Here is a 24,944-nt window from a genome sequence, read left to right on the forward strand (position 1 = left end):
ACTGAATCTATCACTTACCAATGCCGTATTCTTACCATTTTATAAACATTATATAGGCCAGTTGTTTTTTACAAACACACTCTTTCTCATATTAGCTGGACAAGTGCCCTCCCACCCCTCACGCCATACTGTGGTGATTTCTTCTCGTCTTTCCAGTCTCTGTTGAAATGTCTTCTCAGAAAGCCCTGCTCTGCACTCCCTATGTAAAGCTCACTTTCAGAGCACCCACTTTATATCTTTCTTAGAACTTATAAAAATTGGCAATTATTTATTGGTCTACTAAGACATTGTCTTTCTCCCTTCTATGCCAGACTATAGGTCTTTGAATCCAGGTTCAGACATTCTCCCAATTTTAGTTAAGTAACTTAACTTTTGTTTTGTTTTGCATACAAAAATTTCAAGGACAGAATGAAAACTTTTATCCTCACTTGCTGGGAGTATCTGAATCCTTAGTTCTCCATTCCAATAACTAGAAAAGAGCCAATTAAAAAAAAATCTTTTTTGCTGGGTAAGATTCACCCTGAGCTACCATCTGATGCCAATCTTCCTCTCTTTTTTTTCCTCCCCAAACCCCCAGTACATAATTGTATATTCTAATTGTAAGTCCTTCTAGTTCTATGTGAGCTGCCACCACAGCATGGCTACTGACAGACAAGTGGCGTAGTTCTGCACCTGGGGAACCAAACCCAGGATTCTGCAGCGAAGTGCACCAAACTTTAACTGCTAGGCCATCAGGGCTGGCCCAAAGAATAACCAATTTTTGCTAATGTTCCATTTAGGTCTTAGTAAAGATTGACACTCATGGGTCACTTAAGGACAGGGGTACCTTCTGAGAAATGCATCTTTAAGTGATTTCATCACTGTGCAAATGTCATAGAGTATACTTACACAAACCTAAATTGTATAGCCTTACTACACATCTAGGCTTATATGGTACTAATCTTATGGGACCACTGTCGTATAGGCCCTCTGTCATTGACCAAATCGCAGTTAAGCAGTGCATGACTGTATTGAAAAAGAAAAAGAAGTGAAGAGGGTAAGGAGAGGTGGTGACCAGGTTGAGAGATTAAAAGAAGTGTGGAGATGAGATACTGACACAAAATAGAGGGCAGGAAGAGGGTTATAAGATGGAGTGCCATAAGCCCCAGAGAAAAGCCTAGAGGAGGAATCTGAGACAGAAGAGAGTCTGGAAGGGCCTGCTGTGTGGGCCTAACTAGGGACAATTTATTCATTCCTCTATTAGCATGGAATCCCTATCAGCTCTCTAGAAGCTCTGGAAGGCCTTCCAGTGTATACTCATCAGCTGTATTAACAGGACTGAGACTGTGTAGAAATAAAATGGACTACTCAGGAAATATATTTTACATTTACTTTGAACAAAGGCCCTTGCAAACATCTTTTTTTAAAATTATACCATCCAGAACACAAGATGATCACAAAACAACAGAACCTGACTTCCAGTACAGTTGTCCCTGGGTATCCATGGGGGATTGGTTCCAAGACCCCCCCTGCAGACACCAAAATCTGGGGAAGCTCAAGTCCTTTAGCTGGCCCTCGCTATCCGCAGGTTCTGCATCCATGGATTCAACCAACTCCAGATCCTACATGATTTTCCTACAGATTTTCTTTTTCTTTTTTTTTTTTAATTACTAAAGAAAAAAATCAGTTCACCCATTTCTCCCACCTCACCCCACCTCTGGTAACCACCAATATGTTTTCTGTCTCTATGCTTGGTTTGCTTCTTTTTAGATTCACATGTAAAAGAGATCATAGTATTTGTTTGACTTATTTCATGTCATAATGCCCTCAAGTTCCATCCATGTTGTTGCAAGGGGCAAGATTTCATTCTTTTTTATGTCTGAATAATATCCATTGTGAGTGTATACACATATATACATATATATATATACACATATATATACCACAATTTCTTTACCCATTCATCCATCAATGGACACATAGGTTGTTTCCATATCTTGGCTATTGTAAATAATGCTGCAGTGAATATGGGGTGCATATATCTTTTCAAGTTAGTGTTTTTGTTTTCTTCAGATAAATACCCAGAAGTGGAATTGCCGGGTCATGTGGTAGTTCTATTTTTAATTTTTTGAGGAAACTCCATTCTGTTTTCCATAGTGGCTGCAACAGTTTATTTTTCCACCAACAGTGCACAAGGGTTCCCTTTTCTCCACATCCTCACCAGTAATTATTACATCTTGTCTTTTTGATAATAGCGATTCTTAGAGGTGTGAGGTGATATCTCATCGTGGTTTTGATTTGCATTTCCCTGATAATTAGTTATATTAAACATCTTTTTATGTACCTGTTGGCCATCTGTATGTCTTCTTTGGAAAAATGTCTGTTGAGATCTTCTGCCCATTTTTTAAATAAGGTTATTTATGTTTTTGTTATTGAGTTGTATGAGCCTCTTCATATATTTTGGATATTAGCCCCTTATCTGATATATGATTGCAAATATTCTCTCCCATTCAAGGGGTTGCTTTTTCTTTTTGTTGATGGTTCCCTTTGCTGTGCAGAAGCTTTTTAGTTTGATGTAGCCTCACTTGTTTATTTTGCTTTTGTTGCTTTTGCTTTTGGTGTTAGAGTCAAAAAACCATTGCCAAGATCCATGTCAAGGATCTTACTGCCTATTTTCTTCTAGGAGTTTTATGGTTTCAGGTCTTATGTTCAAGTCTTTAATCCATTTTGAGTTAATTTTTGTGTATTGTGTAAGATAATGGTCCAGTTTCATTCTTTTGCAAGTCACTGACCAGTTTTTGCAACACCATTTATTGAAGACTGCCCTTTCTCCATTGTGTATTCTTGGCTCCCTTGTCATAAATTAATTGACCATATATGCGTGGGTTTATTTCTGGGCTCTCTATTCTGTTCCATTGATCTATGTGTCTGTTTTTATGCCAATGCCATACTATTTTAACTACTATAGCTTTGTAATATAGTTTGAAATCAGGAAATGTGATACCTCCTGCTTTGTTCTTCTTTCTCAAGATTGCTGTGGCTATTTGGGGTCTCTTGTGATTCCATACAAATTTTGGAATTGTTTTATTTTTGTGAAAAATGTCATTGAAATTTTTACTGGGATTGCATTGAATCTGTGTATCGCTTTGGGTAGTATGGACATTTTAACAATATTAATAATTCTTCCAATCCACAAGCATGGAATATCTTTGTATTTATTTGTGTCTTTCAATTTCTTTCATTAATGCCTTGCCGTTTTCAATATACAGGTCTTTCACCTCCTTGGTTAAATTTATTCCTAGGTATTTTCTTCTTTTTGATGTAATTGTAAATGGAATTGTTTTTCTTAATTTCTCTGATAGTTCATTATTAGTGAAGCCAAATTCACACTCAGGTCTGACTCCAATGTCTATACCACAGCACTATCCTGCCTCATGGTTTTGCTTTCGTATTACTTATATACTCATTGAAAAATTGAATGATAAGGGGCTGGCCCCGTGGCCGAGTGGTTAGGTTCGCGCGCTCCGCTGCAGGCAGCCCAGTGTTTCGTCAGTTCGAATCCTGGGCGCGGACATGGCACTGCTCATCAAACCACGCTGAGGCAGCGTCCCACATGCCACAACTAGAAGGACCCACAACTAAGAATATGCAACTATGTACCTGTGGGCTTTGGGGAGAAAAAAAAGGAAAAAAATAAAATCTTTAAAAAAAAAAAAATTGAATGATAAATAGCATAACAACAATAGGATGCAGAGAGCACCACAAATTGGTAATAAAGTTAGATGCAATAAAATGCTGCTTCTAGAATTTATTTCTTTTAAATTGGTCAAACATGTCCATCTTCCAGTTCAGTAAAGACTCTGGAAACTGGCTATAATAATTTGTTTTCATTATAAAAGACTGTTGCCCAAGTGTATTTTGTGAGCTGCAGAAGGGTAGTTTAGAGCAGAGGCTCTGGAGCGGAGGATTTAATTCTGACTCTACCACTTATTTGCTGTGTGCCCTTGGACACATTCCTTCACTTCTTTTTTGTTCTTGTCTAAAATGGGATTCATTTGTAATAACTGTACTGACGCATTTGGCACTTGTGAACATCAAATGAGTTTAACACGTTTGTAAAGCATTTAATTCATACGTAAGCACTCAATAAATGTTGGCTCATGTTGTCCAAATCCAAAGGCTTATTTAGTGCTTTCATACTTTCTTTTTTTTTTTTAATAGATTTTATTTTTTAGAGCAGTTTAAGATTCACAGCAAAATTGAAAGGAAGGTACAGAGATTTCCCATATACACTGCCCCACACATTCAAAGCCTCCCCCATTATTAACATCCCCCACCAGAGTGGTGCTTTTGTTACAAATGATAAACCAACAGTGACACATCATTAACACCCAAAGTCCATAGTTTATATTAGGGTTCACTAGTGGTGGTGTACATTCTATGGGTTTTGACAAATGTATAATGGCATGTATCTACTATTGCATTATCATACAGAATTATTTTACTGTCTTAAAAATCCTGTGCTCCACCTATTCCTCTCCCTCCAGCCCCAAACTCTGGCAACTACTGGTCTTTTTACTGTCTCAATAGTTTTGCCCTTTTCAGAATATCATATAATTGGAATCACACAGTATTTAACTTTTTCAGATTCACGTCTTCCACGTAGCAATATGCATTTAAGTTTACTCCATGTCTTTTCACGGCTTGATAGCTCATTTCTTTTTAGCATTGGATAATATTCCATTGTATTGACGTACCACAATTTACCCATTTACCTATTGAAGCACATCTTGCTGGCTTCCAAGTTTTGGCAATTATAAATAAGTTGCTATCAGTATCTGTGTGCAGATTTTTATGCGGACAGAAGTTTTCAACACATTTGGGTAAATATTAAGGAGCAATTACTAGATCATGTGGTAACAATATGTTTAGTTTTGTAAGAAACTGCCAAGCTGTCTTTCAAAGTGGCTGTACAATTTCGCGTTCCCACTAGCAATGAATGAGAGTTCCTATAATTCTACATCCTCACCGGCACTTCGTGGTGTCAGTGTTTTGGACTTTAGCCATTCTAATAGATGTACAATGGTATCTCATTTTGTTTTACATTCTTTTTGTGAAATGAAACATTTATGAGTAAGAAAATTACTCCAAAGACTAGTAAGGCAATGTGGATTACTGATGAAAACTATGTACATTTGGCTTAAAATCTAAACAAATACTTATCTTTCTAAATCCATTTCAGTGTGTAGCTGGCTTTTTTCCCCCCGTTTTTTTTCTGATGAAGTAGTGTCACTTCTACCAAGTCTTTCAACTACATTTTGTATTCAAAGGAATCCAGAGTTGCACAGAACAATCAAAAAATGCTGAAATAACAGAGGAAAAAAATCACTAAGTATTATTAACCTCACTGGACCAATTTAGGACGTACATATTCACATTCTTGATAGACTTCATTTGACCTTTACAACTGATGCTGACTACATTCTCATCATGACAATATAGTGTGATTCTACACAGTTGTTGGATGCAAGAACATCAGACAAGTCTAACTTTTAAACTTTTGTCATCTCAGTAGAGAAATAAAAGAGTATAATACATCTAGTTTCATAAACAAGTAAAATGAAGTCAGAATCATAAAAAGAGTTGTAACAGGGTTCAGACCTCCTAATCTTCAAATTTTCAAGGTTTAGAATTCTTTAATAACAAAAGCAAACAACATGTCCACTGAGGTCTCAAAAGCTTCTCACAGACTATTCTGGGGGCAGGGCCTGAGTACTGGCCTTCTCTAAAAGCTCCCCAGGTACAGGCACATTATGTTATTTTATCACCCTTTGTTTTACTGCACTTCACAGCTATTGCATTTTGAAAAAATTGAAAGTTTGTGGCAACCTGCAATAAGCAAGTCTATCAGTGCCATTTTTCCAACAGCATTTGCTTTCTGCATGTCTCTGTGTCACATTTTGGTAATTCTCACAACATTTCAAACTTTTTCATTTTATTATAGTTGTTATGGTGATCTGCAATCAGGGATCTTTGATGTTACTATTGTTTGGGGATGGCATGAACCACATCCATATAAGACAGCAAACTTAATGGATAAATGTTGTGTGTGTTCCGACTGCTCCACCAAGATGTTCCCTCAGCTCTCTACCTCTTCCTCACAATCCCTATTCCCTGAGACACAAGAATATTGAAATTAGGCCAATTAATAACCATTGTAATGGGCTCTAAGTGTTTAAGTGAAAGGAAGAGTTACATTTCTCACTGTAAATCAAAAGCTAGAAATGATTAAGCTTAGTAAGGAAAGCATGTCAAAAGCAGAGAGAGGCCAAAAGCTCTCATGCCAGTTAGCAAAGTTGTGAATGCAAAGGAAAAGTGCCTGAAAGAAGTTAAAAGTGCTTCTCCAGTGAACACACAAATGATAAGAAAGTGAAACAGGGGCTGGCTTCATGGCCGAGTGGTTAAGTTCACGCGCTCTGCTGCAGCGGCCTGGGGTTCGGATCCTAGGCGCGGACATGGCACCGCTCGTCAGGCTATGTTGAGGCGGTGTCCCACATCCCACAACTAGAAGTACGTGCAACTAATGATATACAACTGTGTACAGGGGGGCTTTGGGGAGATGAAGCAGAAAAAAAACAAAAAGATTGGCAACAGTTGTTAGCCCAGGTGCCAATCTTTGAAAAAAAAAAAGGGAAGATTGGCAACAGTTGTTAGCCCAGGTGCCAATCTTTAAAAAATAAAAAAAAAAAAAAGAAAGAAAGTGAAACAGCCTTATTGCTGATAGAGAGAAAGTTTCAGTGGTCTAAAACCAAACCAGCCACAACATTCCCTTAAGCCAAAGCCTAATCCAGAGCAAGGTGCTAACTCTCAATTCTATGAGGGCTGAGAGGTGAGGGAGCTGCAGAAGAAATGTTCAGAGAGGTTGATTCGTGAGGTTTAAGTAAAGAAGCTGTCTCCATAACACAAAAGTGCAAGGGGAGGCAGCAAGTGCTGACGTAGAAGCAGCAGCAAGTTCTCCAGATCTAGCTAAGATAATTAATGAAGGTAGCTACACTAAGCAACAGATTTTCAATGTAGACACAACAGTCTTACATTAGAAGAAGATGCCATCTAGGACTTTCACAGCTAGAGAGGAGAAGTCTATGCCCGGTTTCAAAGCTTCAAAGGACAGGCTAACTCTCTTGTTAGAGGCCACTAGTGACTTGAAGTTGAAGCCAGTGCTCATTTACCATCCTTGAACATCCTAGGACCATTAAAAATTATGCTAAATCTACTCTGCCTGTGCACTACAAATACAACAACAAAGCCTGGAAGACAGCACATCTGTTTACAACATGGTTTACTAAATATTTTGAGCCCACAGTTGGGACTTACTGCTCACAAGAAAAGACTCCTTTCAAAATATTACTGCTCATTGACAATGCACCTACTCACCCAAGAGGTCTAATGGAGAGGTACAATGAGATTAATGTTGTTTTCATTACTACTACCTACTACCTGTGGTAGTGTGCCTACTACCACAACATCCATTCTGCAGCCCATGGATAACAGAGTAATTTTGACTTCCAAGTTTGATTTTTTAAGAAATACTTTTTGTAAGGCTGGAACTGCCATAGCTGGTGATTCTTCTGATAGATTTGGGCAAAGTAAATTGAAAACCTTCTGGAAAGGATTCATCATTCTAGATGCCATGCAGAACACTTGTGATTCAAGGGAAAAGGACAAAGTATCAACATTAACAGGAGTTTGAAAGAAGTTGATTTCATCCTTCTTGGACGACTTTGAGAGGTTCAAGACTTCAGGGGAGGAAGTAACTGCAGATGTAGCAGAAATAGCAAGAGAACTAGAATTAGAAGTGGAACCTGAAGATGTGACTGAACTGCCGCAAATCTCATGATAAAATTTTAATGGATGAGGAGTTGCTTCTTATGCAAGAGCAAAGTGGTTTCCTGACATGTAATCTACTCCTGGTGAACAGGGTGTGAAGACTTGAAATGACAACAAAAGGTTTAGAACACATTAGCCTAGTAGATAAAGCAGGGGCAGGGTTGAAGAGGACTGACTCCAATTTTGAAAGAAGTTCTACTGCAGGCAAAATGTTATCAAACAACATCACATGCTACAGAGCATCATTTGTGAAAGGAAGAGTCAATTAATAAGACAAACTTCATTATCCTCTTAAGAAATTGCCACAGCCAACCCAACCTTCAGCAACCACCACCCTAACCAGTCAGCAGCCATCAATATGGAGGCAAGACCTCCACCAGAAAAAGATTATGATTACCTGAAGGCTCAGATGATGGGTAGCACATTTTTAAACAAACAAGTATTTTTTAATTAAGGTATGTACATTTTTTTAAGACATAACACTATTGCATACTTAGCCTACGACGGAGTGTAAACACAACTTTTATATGCAGTAGGAAACAAAAAAGTTTGTGACTAGCTTTATTACAGGGGTCTAGAACTCAACACGCAGTGTCTCTGAGGTATGCCTGTAACTGAAGAGCAGCCAGCATAGAAAAACAGTGCTATAAAACCAGCTGTGCATCACAGACTAGCATCTTCCTACACTCACAGAGGATACATTTCACCAAGAACTGCATCACACAGTTAACACCTCACTTAAAGCGCCTACGGCAAGGCTGACCAAGCGTCAAGGGCCAGACACACAATTCCAGGCTTTCTTCTGCACTTACTCCCGGTTTTCAAGCCGTTCCACACCCGGCGCCCTCCAATCCGAGTTCCGGGGAATTATGAAATTTGGCTCCCAAGGTCTAACTGTCCCTGGAACAAGGATCATAGTTGAACCAAACAAAAAAAGCCGCCTTTACAGCACCAGCAGCGGGACAGTCGGTACCGAGATAACAAGGAGAGGAGGACAACAGCGGACGACAACCACCACACACTCTGAGATTGAAGCTCGGGACCTTTTTTCGCGCTCCGACTTGGCCGGAAGTGACGCTACAGGAGGCGCACAGAGCCGCCCCAGAGGAAAGGAGGGTGGGAGGGGGAGCGTGCGGGGGCTGGGGGCGGGGCGCGGCCGTAGCTCCGTTTCCGGTGGCTTGTCGCGCTCGCTTACTCCAGCTGCAGACGCTCTTGCCCGTGGCTGCTTCCTCCATCCTGGTATTTTTTGGAGCCTCCATCCTGGTTCTTCCAAAGTGCCCGGACCCAAAACAGGAAGTAAGTGCGATGGAACCTTCAGGTCCCAACCACCGCCAGGGCCGCTCCGCCCAGTGCAGCCTGTCCGGCCCCCTTGCCGCCTGCCTGCTCCCCACGGCCGGCGCTAGCTGCCGGCGCCCGGGCACCGCGGGCGGGGCCGGAGCTGGGCCTTCGCGACGCTGAAGCTGCCTAACCCCGCACGCTCAGCCCAGGGCCTCCCTCTTAGGGCCGGGCCTGTGGCGGTGGCTCCGGCTGCAAAGCAGGGTAGTGAGCGGTCGACGAGCCACAGCACCGATCCGGCGGGGGCGGAAAATGGCGGCGGCTTCGGAGGAGCTAAATGGCGCCAGGACCCCTGGGGGTGGGGTGGGCTGGGCGGTTTGGTAGAGAATTGGGCCGGGGAATGTGGAGAGTAAAGGAGCCTTACTCGATTTCTCGTGGTGGTCTTTTTCTAAAATTTATTTCGTTACCTTACCGGTTATTATGCGGTCTAGGATAGGAGAGGTGGGCTTGAGAGAGCTGGGGCGGGTCTCGGCGCCCCCTCCCTTTTTCTTTTACCTTGTTTGCGTTTCAGACTCTACTCCCTTCTTTCTGGGCTCCCTCTCGCTCGGCTATTCCTGGCCCAGGCCGAAGGAATCGGGGTTGTGGCCGAAGCCTGTCAGCCCGGGTCCCTTAAAAAGGAAGGACATGAGCTGAAGTGCGGATGAGAGCCCGCCCTAGCCGGACAGGGAACGATAGACTGCGTCGGTAAAATAGTAATTGTATTTTGCCGAGTTCGGAGGAGGTTTTAAAATTTTTCATCCTTCTTTATCCTTTAAAGTAGACTTTGTTTTGAGAGTTTCTTCAGGGCAGTAGAGTGTTTTAACCCAATCTCTGGCTTAGATTTGAGAGGAGTGGCCAAGTGCCGGTCTATGCAGTTGAATGATACAGCATGTGTTTTTATAATGAAAAGTATTCGGTGTGGATAAGGAGGGGGCGAGTCTAAGTCAGCATTCCTCTCTTTCCACGATTGAATTTGAAAGTTCAATGTGTAAGGTTGCTTTCCTTGTAGCTTGATTCATCGTCTTGTACATCCTTTTTGACAAACGAGGCTGCTTCTTGGAACATCCGACAAATGCATGTTCTGTAGGATTACTTTCTAATATTCAGTGTTTTAAGCATAGATAATACCGTTTGGAAATTTTACTAATTATACTTCTGTTTTTAATTGGTGAAAGACGACCATTTAGAGCTTTTAAGCTTTAGTTTAACTAAGAAAGTGTTCCTCCATTGTGTTGAAAGTTTTACAAACAAAATCTATTTTTGTTTTTCAGTTAAGGATTTTTATATTTTTCCATGACTTTACTTTCTTTCTTTGAGCTGGTTTTAAATTCGGATGTCAAATAACTTTTTGAGTATTACTGTTGAAAATTATTTTTTAGTAATTTGAGTAATTTACCACCGCTCCACCATTTAAAGATTCTGTGGTGATAATACACCTAAAACTTAGCTTTTTACTATGATGATGTAGTAGTGGCAAGATGTCATTTATTAGGAGAATATTTAGAAATTTAGTTAAGAGGAAAAAATTAAAATTACTTTCCTTAACATTAAAAAAATTGCCAGGCCATCTTGAGTTAAATTTGGTGTGAGAATAAAGTTTTTTCCTTCGTTCACAAGGGACAAAAAAATAGCTTAATTGTTTCTGAAAAAAACATTACTTGTTACAGTTATGAAGAAAAATACGTTTCATGTTTTTTTCCTCAAAGATTGGTACACCTGAGCTAACATCTGTTGCCAATCCTTTTTTCTTCTTCCCGAAGCCCCCCAGTACATAGTTGTATATTCTAGTTGTAGGTCCTTCTGGTTGTGCTATGTGGGACCCTGCCTCAGCATGGCCTGATGAGCAGTGCCCTGTCCAGGCCCAGGATCCGAACCCAAGAAACCCTGGGTGGCTGAAGCTGAGTGCAGGAACTTAACCATTCAGCCACAGGGCTGGCCCCACATTTCACGTTTTGTGATGATTTTAACCCGTTATTTTAACTCCCATATGCTAAGTGCTTATGTGTTCCACCAAAGAAGCTAATTTTTTTTTTAAGTATTTTAGTTGTTAGACTCACCCCAAAATATGCTTTTTGGGACTGATCTAGAACCTGCATATCCTGCGTGAATCTCTTTGATTGCAGTTGACTAGATGGTGGAGCCAAAATGCTGTTGCCCTGTCTTCAACAGCAGTGAATCAGTAAGTACTGGGCATTGCATATTTATTTAGATCTTTAAGTCCCTCCTTTCAGCAGTTACTTGAGTATATGCTATATAAACATTTTTCTCTTAGTATTCAGGTTTTAGAAGTATTCTGAGGGGAGGAAGTCACAAAAGAGTTTTGGAGTTAGGATTTGAGCTTTGAAAGCAGAGCTTAACTGAGAAAATGGTTACTGGTAGACAATTAGAAGAAAGTAGGTGTCCTCTTTAGTCTGTTTTCTATTTTTTTAAGTTCTCTTCTTTTTACAGACTTTTTTTTAAGATGGGAAAAGGTTATCTCATTTTACCCCAAGGCAGTGGGAGAGATAAATGTATTATTTGTAAGGTTACTTAGATGTTACTAGTGTTGAAATAAAAACAGTAAAACTAGTCCTTACTGTCTCCACATAATGCTTATCTTTCTGCTCACTTCATTTATCTCTCCAATGTCTACAGACCCTAATTTTTATTAAAGTTGTAGTGGATTTTTGTGTCCTGAAAATAACATAGTTTTATTAAAGAGTTGTTCTTGTCATGCTCCATTAAGTAAGTACATTGGCTTAAGTTAACACTTGTAAGGATGAAAAAGATAATGTAAAACAAGTGTCCCTAGGGATTTACAGCCTGGCACATAGATGTTAAAATATTGAGGAGGTTGGGAAGTGTTTTTGAAACTATTGAGGTCCTAGATCGTTTACATTAACCATGTATCTGTTGCAAAGACATCAAAACTTTAGCAATAAAGTTTAGGAAGAGTTCCGCTTTTTAAATATCACATATAGAGGCTGGCTATTTAACACTGAGACATTAACTTGCCTTCTCAAAACAGAATTTTTCTTTTTAATAGTTAATTTTCTGTGACTGCCATCATTTTTAGCACTTTTTTCCCCATATGAAAGGATTTCCTGACGCCGGCCTAGTGGCACAGCGTTAGGTTCATTAAGTTCAAACGTTCCACTTCAGCAGCCAGGGGTTCGCCGGTTCGGATCCTGGGTGCGGACATGGCCACCACTTGGCAAGCCATGCTGTGGCAGGCGCATATAAAGTGGAGGAAGATGGGCACGGATGTTAGTTCAGGGCCAGCCTTCCTCAGCAAAAAGAGGAGGATTGGCGGCAGATGTTACCTCAGGGCTAATCTTCCTCAAAAAAAATAAAAAAGGATTTCCTAGGAATTGATACACTTCTAAAAGCTTTGCAATTTCAGCTCCAAAGCTTTTTCTGAAATATGAAATGACTTGAGAAAGTGGTGAACCTACCGCTGTGTGTTAAATCTAAAATACAGTTACCAAATGATTGACATTTGTTTGCTTTCATAGGATTTTCCCCCTTTTTTCATGTTTTCTCTTTCCTTTTGTGAAGAGAATTCTTGTAATAGAAACCTATTTGCGTTTTCTTTTTGCTTTCATTCTGTAAAGGTAAACAATAAATTTAAATAAAAGAAGGAATCTGTTTATCATATCTGCTTTTTCAAGTTTATGGAAAGATGTCCCATTTCATGACTGAATACCAGAAAGTAGTAGTTAGGGAAAAGCGCACTGGAGAACCCTTTATGAATGATTGGGTTTTTTTATTTGTTTGAGTTTTTTTGGTTTTTTGTTTTGTTTTTTACACATTTTCCCTTTTTAAGCTGTCATTTTGGTTATGTATACTGTTGTCAGACCATTCATCCAAGGACCAGGTTGTCAAAACTAATCTTTACTTACCATCAGGTGTTACGTAGCAAAAGACAGGCTCATTAGGTTTATTTACTGCTCATGTGTATTTTAGTATCTGTTGAGGAAGTACTCTTTAAAATCAAGTTCAGTGTAAATCAGAGGACTATAGTGATAATTTGATGTATTCCCTTTAAAGAGCTTCAGGTGGTACATTGCATTAAGTGCTCAATTTTGAATAGATAAAATCTTAAAATATAGCCAAATATACATTATAAGCTTTTAAATTATGCACTTGGTGAAAAATAATATTTTTGCTTTTTAATGAGCAATATGAATTTATTGCCAAACCAGGTATGAAGTGCTACGCCTAGAAGTGATACATACTACCAAGTAATTCCTTTGACTCTAATAATGACATTGTTTTCAGTAGTTCATGGTTGAAATCAACATCTTAAGCAATTAAAGCCTGTTATAATAAACATCTTTATTGATCTTTTATGGTGCAGTATATTCATGTTTTACCACCTTGAAACCAAGCTGGAAGGAACATTAATTAGGTACCTTAATTCAATATGCTTTATGTTCATTTATAGCTGCACTCCTCACACTTCTTCAGAGTATAGGGAAGAGCAGATCCCCAGGGGCCTGGGACCATAGTCCAAAGCATTCAATCTCAAGTGCGAAGTGTTCTTATTCCTATCTTGAATAAAATCAGTGTCCAAGATGTTATTCTGTGGCTTTGTCTGTTTTCTGACATGCCTCTGTATACCTGTGTTCAGGATGTAGAAATTCTCTTCTACTTTCTATTTAGCAAAGAGTTTCTTTCAAATTAAAAATCTCTTAAAACGCATCTTTCAAATTATTTTTTTTTCAAATTCTTTAGTGTACATTAATAAGCAAATGCACTTAGAAGCATTTCCTAAGGCACTAATTATATGCAGTGATAGGTATCGTCTTTATAATGGCAAGATCTCAAAAACAAAAATGTTTAGTAATAGGTTAATGGTTAGATAAATTTAGACCCTATCTACCCAGTAAAAATGCCATAGAAAAATAAGTAGCAATATTAGAAAATGCTAATAAAGTGCAAAAAATATTATAGAAGATGTGACAGTATGATCTCAATGTTGTAAACACAAGAAGATGTGTTGATACATGGATAAAAGACTGGAAAGATTACAAAAGTTATAGAGGAATATGAATGATTTTCTTATTTCATGGAGGTCAGGAAAAAGACATGAAAACTAAATGTGTCTTTAGTGTGTATTAGTTGAGTTATGCTAGAAACTTTGCCTCTCAGCTAGTGTTTCTCAATCTTTAATCCAGTAAAATTCTGGTGCTATGTGTTCTGTAGCTTGCTTGATTTCCCCTTATAAAAGTATATTATAATACTGAATGTTTTCATACCATGTAGTCTCTTCCCATCATTCACTGTCCTATCAATCAGAACAATTATGTAGACTCAGTTGATGGAAATGGCAGTCTAAAATAATCCATTGCATAAAAATTTAACATCAGTATTGGAATGGAGTAGGATAAAGGACTCATTTCTTTAATTAAAAACTGTGTTAAGTAACAGATCCAAGAGTTGTTTTTGTTCTACGTTAAATAGGGTCATCTTGTTCATTGGGATCTATAAATGAAAACAAATATATTTCCCATTTAAATATAAGTACTCCATTATGAGTGTTTTGTACCACATTTCGGGCTTCTTAATTTTATTAGGGTATTGTTAACTTTACCATGGGAACATGCAAAAATGCCATTTTACCAGTTAAAGTTCACTATTAGAATTTATTTTTTTCCTCCCTTGTCTTCTCATTTCTAGTTAATGTGAAAACAGTATGTATGGTATAAATATCACAGAGAAACAAGGAAAGATCTAAATGGACCAATGGTGTGTATTTATTTGCCCCAAAGAGGACCAAATACTTGATAGTAGAATTGGAGATGATCTGATATATTTCCCTGATAAACTAAATGGGGAATGCATCCAAAAGTTAAGCACAGTTTCTTGTATAATGAATTAGAATACAAGACAGTAAAATACTAAACTTTGTACCTTACTATCAAAAGTTGATTTATTCACCGCTTTCTCAGTCACTTTAATAGTCATATGAGAATACAGTCATGTACCACGTAACATTTCATTCCAAGGATGGACCATGTATACAATGGTAGTCCCATAAAATTAGAACCATAGAGCCTATGTGTGTTTGTATAAGTACACTCTATGGTGTTTGCACAGACAGAATACCTAACAATGCATTTCTCAGGACATAGCCCTGTCAAGTGATGCATGACTGTACAGATGTGCTCTTCTGAATAGCAGCTGTCCTGACCCTGCTGTGGCTAGCTGGTATCCTCTCACTCTGCCTTGAAAGCTAAACCTCGTAAAAGACCTGTTGTTTGTATTTATTGTCTTCCTCACTTCCAGTTCTCTGTTCCAGTGGGGCTTCTGCCCCCTCTACTCCCCTGAAACTACTTTCGTTAAGGTCACCAATGTTCTCCATGTTGCCACATCAGATAGTCACTTCTCCATCAGCTTGTCCTCTCAGCAGTATTGAACACTGTTGACTACTTAAAAAACACTCATGTGTCTGTTAGTTCACACCTCTTAGTTTTCCTCCTCTATCATTAGCTGTTCTTCTCAATCTCCTTTGCTTGTCTATGTATTGCTTGACTTCCAACCAGTACGGAGTGTTCCAAAACTGGAATCTAGGCTGTCTTCTCTAACCTCTCTAGATGATCTTAAACACAATTTGCATGCTATTAACTCAGTTTTATAGGTCTAATCCTTGCCTGTTGAATTCCCAGCTGTCAACTTGACATCTTCATTTGCATGCCTTATTTATTTTTTTTTTAAGGAAGATTAGCCCTGAGCTAACTACTGCCAGTCCTCCTCTTTTTGCTGAGGAAAGCTGGCCCTGAGCTAACATCTGTGCCCATCTTCCTCTACTCTTTATACGTGGGATGCCTACCACAGCATGGCGTGCCAAGCGGTGCCATGTCCGCACCCGGGATCCAAACCGGTGAACCGTGGGCCGCTGAGAAGTGGAACATGCGAACTTAACCGCTGTGCCACCAGGCCGGCCCCTGCGTGCCTTATTATTAATTATTGATATTAATAGTAATAATATTTAATATACATTTTAGTTCCTCACAACTCAATCAGCTGTTCAAGACGAAAGTGTAGGAATTTTCTTAAGATAGCTGCCTTTCTCTTAATCTCCATCATCTCTTGATTCAGCAAATCTGTCAACATTCCTCCAAAGTATATCCACTTGTCCAGCTTCCTTTCTTTTAGTTCTGCCGCCCATTCCAAATGACAGTCATCTCTTGGACAACAGCTTGTCTTCATAACTTACTGCTTTATCGGTTCTCCATAGTGCAGTCTAAGTAATCTTTTAAAAATGTAAATTATATTCCCATAACTTAAAACCCTCCAAGGATTTGTAAGGCCTCATGAGATCTGCCCCTGTCTTTATCTCCAACCTTAAATTCAGCCGCTCTCCCTCTTGCTTGAAAGCCTCTGCAGTGCTGGCTGCTTTTTTTTCTTCCAACAGGTGAAATCAGGTCCTATATCTTAGGGACTTTGCTGTTATTAATCAGTTGGCTGGTTTGCAGGCACATATTTGCAGTGGTGTCTCTTCATGGTGCTGTTGAGGCAATGTAAAGTAGCCATTAAGGTAAAGTTCAGTGTTTGTCATATAATACTATTTCTGTAAAAAGACTGTATGTGGCAGGAAGGGATATATTGACTTATATGTGCATAAAATAACTGGAAGGAGGCATGAAAAATTGATACTGTTTCTCCAGGGAGGAAGACTGGGTGACTGGGGAATTGGAGTGGGAAGTAGGCTTCACTGTATACTAACCACCTTTACCTTTTGAATTTTGAACCATGTAAATATGTTACCTATTAAAAGTAAAAATAAAGCCAGGTGAGTTTCTTAAATACTGATAAGTATACTGCCATGTAGCTTTAACTATGGGTGTGGGAGAAACCCCAGGAGAGTGAGTGGAGAGCATATCTCTCAGGGTAAAAAAAGTGACCACTGTATCCTTAGGGCCTAGAGAGTGCCTGGCACATAGTAGGTCTGTGGTGTATGTTTGTTGATTGAACACATGTGCTTGTTGATTTGCAAAGCAGTGTAGAACCACTTAGTAATCTGTAACGAGTTACCGAACTTTAAAACATGAACCAGATTCCTGATTTAAAGCTAGTGCACTGCGTGGGATCACCTCTAACCAATACAGGTTTCAAGAATGAAATTCTTTCATCTAGCTATTTCAGACTCCTTTTTCCTTGTACCTTACCGTATCTTACCATATCTTTTCAAATCCGCCTTTATTTTTTCTTTTTCCCAGCGTTTTAGATTGAGTCCTGAGATGACATTCATTAAAATGCTAAACCAGTACCATTTTGCACTTATCAAATGAGCAGTTGGCTGTTTTTTACTTTGTGGTTCCTTTTTAAATAAAAATACTGGCAAGGTTACCAGGAGTAGAGTTTACACCTCAATGGTTGGGATATAAATTTATACAACCTTTCTGGAAAAAGTACAGGGTGACTTAACAGTTCATTTTGTCATATTTGATCTAGTAATTTTCACGAATATTGTTTAAGGAAATAGAGTCTATAAATGTTTCAGTATGTTTTAAGGAAATGAAAAATCGGGAACAGCATAAATATCCAGTGACGGGTTGTTAAATGATGTCATGTTTTTTATGTAGTGTAAGTTTTAAATGATACAGAAAACTTCAGATAAATACCTAACTTGGTTTTCTTCACACTTTTCAATATAAATGAACTCTGAAAAGCAGGATATAAAATTGCTTATGGGGGCCGGCCCAGTGGCGCAGCAGTTAAGTTCACACATTCTGCTTCTCGGCAGCCCAGGGTTCGCCGATTTGGATCCCAGGTGCGGACATGGCACCTCTTGGCAAAAGCCATGCTATGGTAGGCGTCCCACGTATAAAGTAGAGGAAGATGGGCATGGACATTAACTCAGGGCCAGTCTTCCTCAGCAAAAAGAGGAGGATTGGCAGTAGTTAGCTCAGGGCTAATCTTCCTCAAAAAAAAAAAAAAATTGCTTATGCACTGTAGTCTCACACATGTATACACACACCCCCCCAAAGATAGTGAACCCTGATTTGTGTAAGTTTATCAATGATTTTAACTTTTTTTTTTAAACGTTTCATTTCTCTTTCTTCTGCAGTCAGTAGATATTACTTACAAACCAGCTTTTTAAAAATTTAATGGATTCAGAAATGAGAACAACATGAAATCTAATAGAAGATTAGAGGTGCAGGATCTGTACCTTTTTTACTGCAGACTTATTTATGTATAGCAATTCTCAAAACCACCCTGGAGAGGAGTTCTAATTAGAATACTGCAAAAATGGGAATTTTAATCCTTAGTTTTTGCTGAAACATCCCCTTGAACCTCAAATCCTACTGTACGTTTTAAGTTTTGGTTGACCTTTTGGGATGAAGATGAGAAGCCTATTGAAAGAAACCTTTAAAAATCAGCCATTTCAGGTTTTGTAAGTTTCACATTGCACAAAAGCTTGCTTGTAATTTACCTTTTCTGGCCTGATTGTTTAGGATTTTTTTTCAACATGTTCCCAGGCAGGGTTGTTCACAGATATTATATAATTTTTAATGCTGTAAGATGAAATATATATATAAAGAGAGATGTTAATTATTATAAAGAAAAAATATGTTTACTGGTAGTTACTGGTAATATTTATGGTACTTCATTAGTTGATGTACACCCTGGATACTGTTATGTGTACCGAGGTCTACAGATCATAGAACCACTAACATAGTTCAAACTATTTTTTCCAAGAACGTTTGCCTGATGAGGGACATCTTGGGGTGAGAAACTGCGTATAAGCTAAGTAGGTAGAGGATCTTGTCATTTCTACCCTTCGTTGAGTAATGCTTTTAGATGCTTATTTCCAAAAGGTATACTTAAAGAATTCTGGTTTTGTCATTCCTCTTCTAATTGAGACATCACAGAACCTTGAGGCTAGAGTGACATCAGCATACTGCTAGCACACGAGTTTTTGTTCTTATTAAGCCTTATTGTGTAATGCTATAATTTTTTTCAGAGTGTTGCAGGGGTAGGAACATGGGAGAAAAACAATCTGGATAACATGAAAGTGATGCTGGTAGCTAAGGGAAGGCGACTTGATTCTGTGGGAAGGGCTGTAGCTGATCCATCTGTCTTCTAGGTAAGCCTGCCTTTGTTCCAAAGACCTCACCTCATGATTGACAAATTTTAGCTGTAACTAGATCATGATTTCCATTTATCTTTAATTTGGAAGTGATATCTTTACCATTGTAAAGTGAGTTGTGTCCTTTTAGAACAGTAATTTGGATAGTGAAACTTTAATGAATCACTGGATCTTCACCATGTAAATCTTAATAGATCTTAAGTTTTTCTGCAAAAGGAAAATGCATTTGTGTAAATGGTAAATATATGAGCAGACTATTGAGTGATTAATTTAGTACACATCAAGGCTTATGTCTTCTGTATTGTTTAGTTGCTAAAAAGTAGTATGGGCAAGACCAAAATTGAGTATTGAGGCAAGAACTTCATTGAACTTTATAAGGTAAGCTTGAAGACTTCAACCAGGCCAGTGATTATAATTCAATACATTTCTCCCTGTCAACATAAGATATTGTATTCTAAGACTCTGCTCATTCAGTCTGAACAAGAGGAGACTAATATATGTGTAAAATAGCAGGTAAAGGCACTTTAAACAAAAATAGTTCTCTATTTCAAAAGAAGCCCTAGCTCCATATCTATTAGAAAAGCAATTTGGCAAATGATGGGTATATGCACTTGTTTCATGTTGTGAAAAAACAGGAAGAAGGTGTTTTTCAGAAAATAATAGAGCTATTTTTCAGGTAATAGTAGAGCCTCAATACTTGTAAAAAGTATTTTTGGAGAAGTAATTCTTAAAAGTTTTGATGAATCTTCTGCTAAAAAATCCTAAATTGAACACATCACAAAGCTGCCAATGAAAAACAAATTGTAGTGAGAGTTTTGCTGATATGACAGACAACTTAGAACAGGTTCTCTTTCATTGGATGTGGTAAAAACTTTTTAAAAAGTAAGTGCTGTAGTTTTTAGTCATAGCAGTCAGATTCTTGCAGATTTTTACATCCGATTCTAAATAATGGGTATAAACTTTTGAAATCTGACCTGTCCATTGCAATTTTACATAAATCACACTGTAGGCAGATAGAAATTGTAGGGGTTTTGGGGGAGGAAAGTAGGAGAAGTTGGGGGCTACTTTATGTTTATATTTGGAAATAATTTTTAAATCTTAATCTGAAATCTGTTCTTGTACAGATTTGAGTATGAGCACAGTTGAAGAGGATTCTGACACAGTAACAGTAGAAACTGTGAACTCTGTGACTTTGACTCGGGACACAGACGGGAACCTCATTCTTCATTGCCCTCAGAATGGTAGGAGAACTTGCTGACAAGTAATTGTGCGTCTTTTTGGATTTGTGGGTTTCATGTCACCTTTGATCCCTATTATCCAGACAGACAGTTTAGAACAGTAGAAAAGGAACTTATCTCTTTGTGTAATGAATTGATATTAATTTATACTTTTATTTATTTTTTAACGTATATACTTTTGTGTATTTTTAAATTTACCATAAATTTCAACCTTTATGAATCTCGCAGTTATTTTATACGTAGAATATGTTGAACCTGCGAAGATGATGATGGATTAACTATAATACACTTCCTCTTTGATACCATTTGGTGCCAGCAGTATATGTAGTACATTAGAAAATGTAGTAGTAGTCCTGCCAATGTGAATAAATGAACGTTTTTGTGGTAGAACCTATGTTAGAGAATTTTGCATGATTATTTGAATAAGACTTAATGTGATCATCTAATGAATTAAGAATCAACAGCCTTGAGGCTTGTGATTTTGTTGTTTCTTCTCTACCTATTCCTTGTTTGTATTATTTATTTTACTTTCAAATTCATCTTTGCTCATCCTAGGTTCTGTCTTCTGTTTTCACTTAGTACTTAATCCCTGGGTTATTTCATTCAAACTTGTGGTTTTAACTACTACCTACCTATTAAAATGATTTAAACTTCTGTCTTTATTCTGAATTCTCTGTGTTTCTCATAGGCACCTTAAATTTCACATGTCCCAAACTGAATTATTTCACAAAATTGCCAAACCTAGTTCTCTTTTTTCCTTTTTCAGTCAGTTTCATTACTTGGTGTCCCAGTCATAAATGTGGATAGGAATGAATCTTTCTCTGATCTTCCACATTCATTCCATCATGAAAACTTATTGATAGTGTGATGTTTCTTGAATCCATTCCTTCTCTGTCTCAAGTCCCCCTTTCTTAGTTCAGATTCTCATTTCTCACCTGGGTAGCTCTAATAGCCTTTTAACCAGTCTCCCACCTCTAATTCATCTTTCAAACTGCCAATAATATCAGTCGTGATACTCAGTAGTGTAAAAAGGTTTTTTTAAAGCTTACTGTGGTTTTTAGAATATAATTCAGGTTCTTTAATTTGGCACATGGCCTCTTAGCATCTCAGCTTTCCTTCTAGCCTCACTTCCTGCCACATCTCATATGTATGTGTTCCAGCAGTTCACAACTATTTTTATTTTCCTAACATACCTTAAGCTGTTCATACCTCAGTGTCACTGCACATATTTCTCCTACTGCCAGTAGTAGTCATTTTCCCCTGGCTTCTGTTTCTCTTTCAAATTCAAAACACCTTCTCTAGGAAACCTTCCTTCACCTGCAGTCTAAATTAAATGGCTCTCTTCTCTGGTCCTGTAACAGCCTCTTCATTCTACCCATAGCTTTTATTACACTATTTTGAAATTGTTGGTTTAGTCATCTCTTCCACTACACAGTGAGCTCCTTGGCAGAATGTCTGTTATTGTTGTCCTGTTCCCAGCACTTAGCACATAGTAGGCCTTCAGTAAATATTTGTGAGTGAATTAAATAACCAGTCCTTGTCTTTACATGTGAAATATTGAAAAGCTAGGTGGTTGACAGGACAAAAGTGTGTTGTTTAAAACGCATCACCTTTGTTCATAGTTCCTTGTCATCAGAATAGGAGGTGAGGTACTGCACAAGGAAGAGAGAAGGCAATGTCCTTTTGAGTCCTACTTGCACAGCTGGGTTTAGCTAACTGAACAAATCAGTAAGAAAATTCTTTCACAGTCGTTACTTGTTGACGATTTTGTTTTTTCCTCATTAGTTTGAAGATTTTGAGATTCTTTTGTTTGTTTTTGTTTTGTTTTGTGTTGTTTCATTAGAAGCTGATGAAATAGACTCAGAAGATAGTACTGAACCTCCGCATAAAAGGCTTTGTCTGTCTTCTGAGGATGATCAGAGTATTGATGATTCTACTCCTTGCATATCAGTTGTTGCACTTCCACGTAAGTCACTATGTATTAAGCATATAGAGTTCCCTTTCGAAATCAAACTTCAGCCTGCGAGAGAGTGAATTGGCATTTCAAGATAGACTTAGATCCGTTATTTTTCTCATTTAGTCAAAAAACCTGTTTTTAACTAACACTTAATGAGTACTTATTTATGTGCCTGGTATAGCTCTAAATGGTTTATATATATATTATCTAATTTAATCTTCTCAACCTTTTTTTATTATTGACCCCCCCAAGGAGCCTTTTTAGGCATATTTTTCCTTATAATGCTCTCCCCCATGAAATTTTAATAACACAGATATACTGTGTGGTTTTTTAACATATACTGTATGTATATCCTTGCTTTGTTAATAAAAAGACTAAGATTTTTTTAACCTTCCCTCCAAGAATCATTGAGAAAGCATGCTCTAGAGTAGGTATTATCATCATCCCTATTTTACAAATGAGGGAACTTAGGTCACAGAGAGGTGTAACTTGTCTAAGGTTATACCGAGGCATTCTGGTTCTTGTAGTTCATACTCTTAACCCTGATGCTCTACTCCGTCTTCATATGGTGTATAGCTAAATGGATGTTACATAGAAGCCTGATTAGTTTATCTCACTAAGAAAAAAAAAAGCTCTTAACATGCTTTATATTCCAACATCATTTAGAGTAGCCTGGATTCTAAAGCGGTATAGTATTTTAGGTGGAATACTGTTGGCAAGACTACAACACACTGACTGTAATGTTAGATTATATTTCTGATTTTCTTAACAAAGAAAATGGAATCTGGGCCAGCCTGATGGTGCAGCGCTTCAGTGCACATGTACCGCTTCGGCGGCCCAGGGTTCACCAGTTCGGATCCCAGGTGAGGACATGGCACCACCTGGCAAGCCATGCTGTGGTAAGCGTCCCACATATAAAGTAGAGGAAGATGGGCACGGATGTTAGCTCAGGGCTAATCTTCCTCAAAAAAATTAAATAAGTAAATAAATAGAATATGGAATCTTATTGAACTGTGGTGGCCACACAAAGGTGGATTAGGTGTCTTAGTCCATGGCAATGTGGTTGGGGCACAAGGCTGTTGGTGGCACTCTGCGCAAATGAGAGTCTTGCTGTATCGGAGAACTTTTATTTTGCACTCACCATCAACCAAAATCGCATCTTCATCCAGTGGAAAAAAACTAAGACTAGATTTTTATCGTGGAAAATCATGTCTTCACCAAGTTAGATACGTACTCTTATTTAGAGTTAATTGCTTATTAAATTGAAAAAAAAACATTTTATATCAGTTTACTATGAGACTTGATTGAAAGACATTGTTAATGTTAGAATTACTAATATTGCTTCCATTTGTGGCGTATACAAACGTAACGTATTTCTAATTAAATGATCTTTCCTCCTAATGATGATTCATATGATTTTTAAAACTCTTTCCTAATTTCACTATCGTTATGTTGTGATTCAATTTTAAAACTTGGTTGGCCTATCTGTATAGATGCAATCCTATGTGGGCATTTTCAAGCTGGATTTTTTTTAATTCAGATATAATTGATATGTAACATAATATTAGTTTCAGGTGTACAACATAATGATTTGGTATATGTCTGTATTGCAAAATGATCACCACAAGAAATCTAGTTAACTTCCATCACCACACACAGTTAAATTTTTTTTCTTGTGATGAGAACTTTTAAGATGTACTCTTAACCATCTGCAGTACAGTATTGTTAACTATAGTCACCATGCTGTACAGTACATCCACAAGACTTATGTATTTTATTAAGCCAGAATTTTTGAGTGATTATTTTGATATAAATTATAGCTGGTTAGTTCGTTTGGTTAAAAGTAGAGTGCCTTGATCATGATCATAGCTTCAAACTACACTTAATATTTTGTTGTGTTTTATGTTGTTAGCCTGAATCCCTCACACCCTCATTCACTTAACTGGTTAAGATAATTTGGATGTGTTGACATAAAAGCACATGAAAGCTACTTGATGTTGGGTCATAGTATCATTGTGTATGGAGGGCATTCTGGAGCCTAATATTTATAATAAGACTGAATTTATGAAAAGCAGGCTTGAAGTATTTACATGTTCCCTGGATTAAAAAAAAAAACATATATTGATAAAGTTAACTTAGGAAAGTTTTAAAAAGCATTTTAAAAAGTCACATAAATTCATGAAGTCCTGTATCCATCACCATCATCTGGGACTGTTTGAATGGGCAAGTCATTATTTGCTGGACTTCGTAGAGGTGAATATTAGTTTTTAAAGATGTAACTTTAATTTTAATATTCAGGTTTTCTTTACAAAGTTTACCAGTTTCTTTATAAAACTGGTAAAATTTGTCTGAGCCTTAACAGTCCTCTTAACTCTGATGTTAATCAGTCTAGATTCCTTACTGACCACTTGATTTTGCAGTCATCTACCACATTTACTCTGTTCCCTATTCGTAGTTATATATCTTGGTGATTATTCATTTAAATTATTAT

The 24,944-nt window shown here is 37.8% G+C and overlaps 1 protein-coding gene across 4 annotated transcripts in view; it reads left to right on the forward strand.

Annotated features, from left to right (window-relative positions):
• Nucleotides 1-9,025: 9,025 nt before the first annotated feature.
• DMTF1 (cyclin D binding myb like transcription factor 1) overlaps nucleotides 9,026-24,944 on the forward strand; it is a 44,658-nt gene continuing 28,739 nt past the window's right edge. The window contains exons 1-5 of one of the 4 annotated variants that reach the window (XM_046669238.1): nucleotides 9,198-9,885; nucleotides 11,268-11,359; nucleotides 19,133-19,255; nucleotides 20,383-20,499; nucleotides 22,340-22,462. In XM_046669238.1, the coding sequence (XP_046525194.1) occupies nucleotides 20,391-20,499; nucleotides 22,340-22,462 (232 nt within the window). In that variant the 5' untranslated portion in view covers nucleotides 9,198-9,885; nucleotides 11,268-11,359; nucleotides 19,133-19,255; nucleotides 20,383-20,390. Of the gene's footprint in view, nucleotides 9,163-9,197; nucleotides 9,886-11,030; nucleotides 11,360-19,132; nucleotides 19,256-20,382; nucleotides 20,500-22,339; nucleotides 22,463-24,944 lie in introns of those variants that run through there. The other 3 variants (XM_046669236.1, XM_046669237.1, XM_046669240.1) reach the window with 3 other exon arrangements.

The sequence above is a fragment of the Equus quagga genome, chromosome 8 (assembly GCF_021613505.1).
Source record: "Equus quagga isolate Etosha38 chromosome 8, UCLA_HA_Equagga_1.0, whole genome shotgun sequence".
NCBI classification, from domain to species: domain Eukaryota; kingdom Metazoa; phylum Chordata; class Mammalia; order Perissodactyla; family Equidae; genus Equus; species Equus quagga.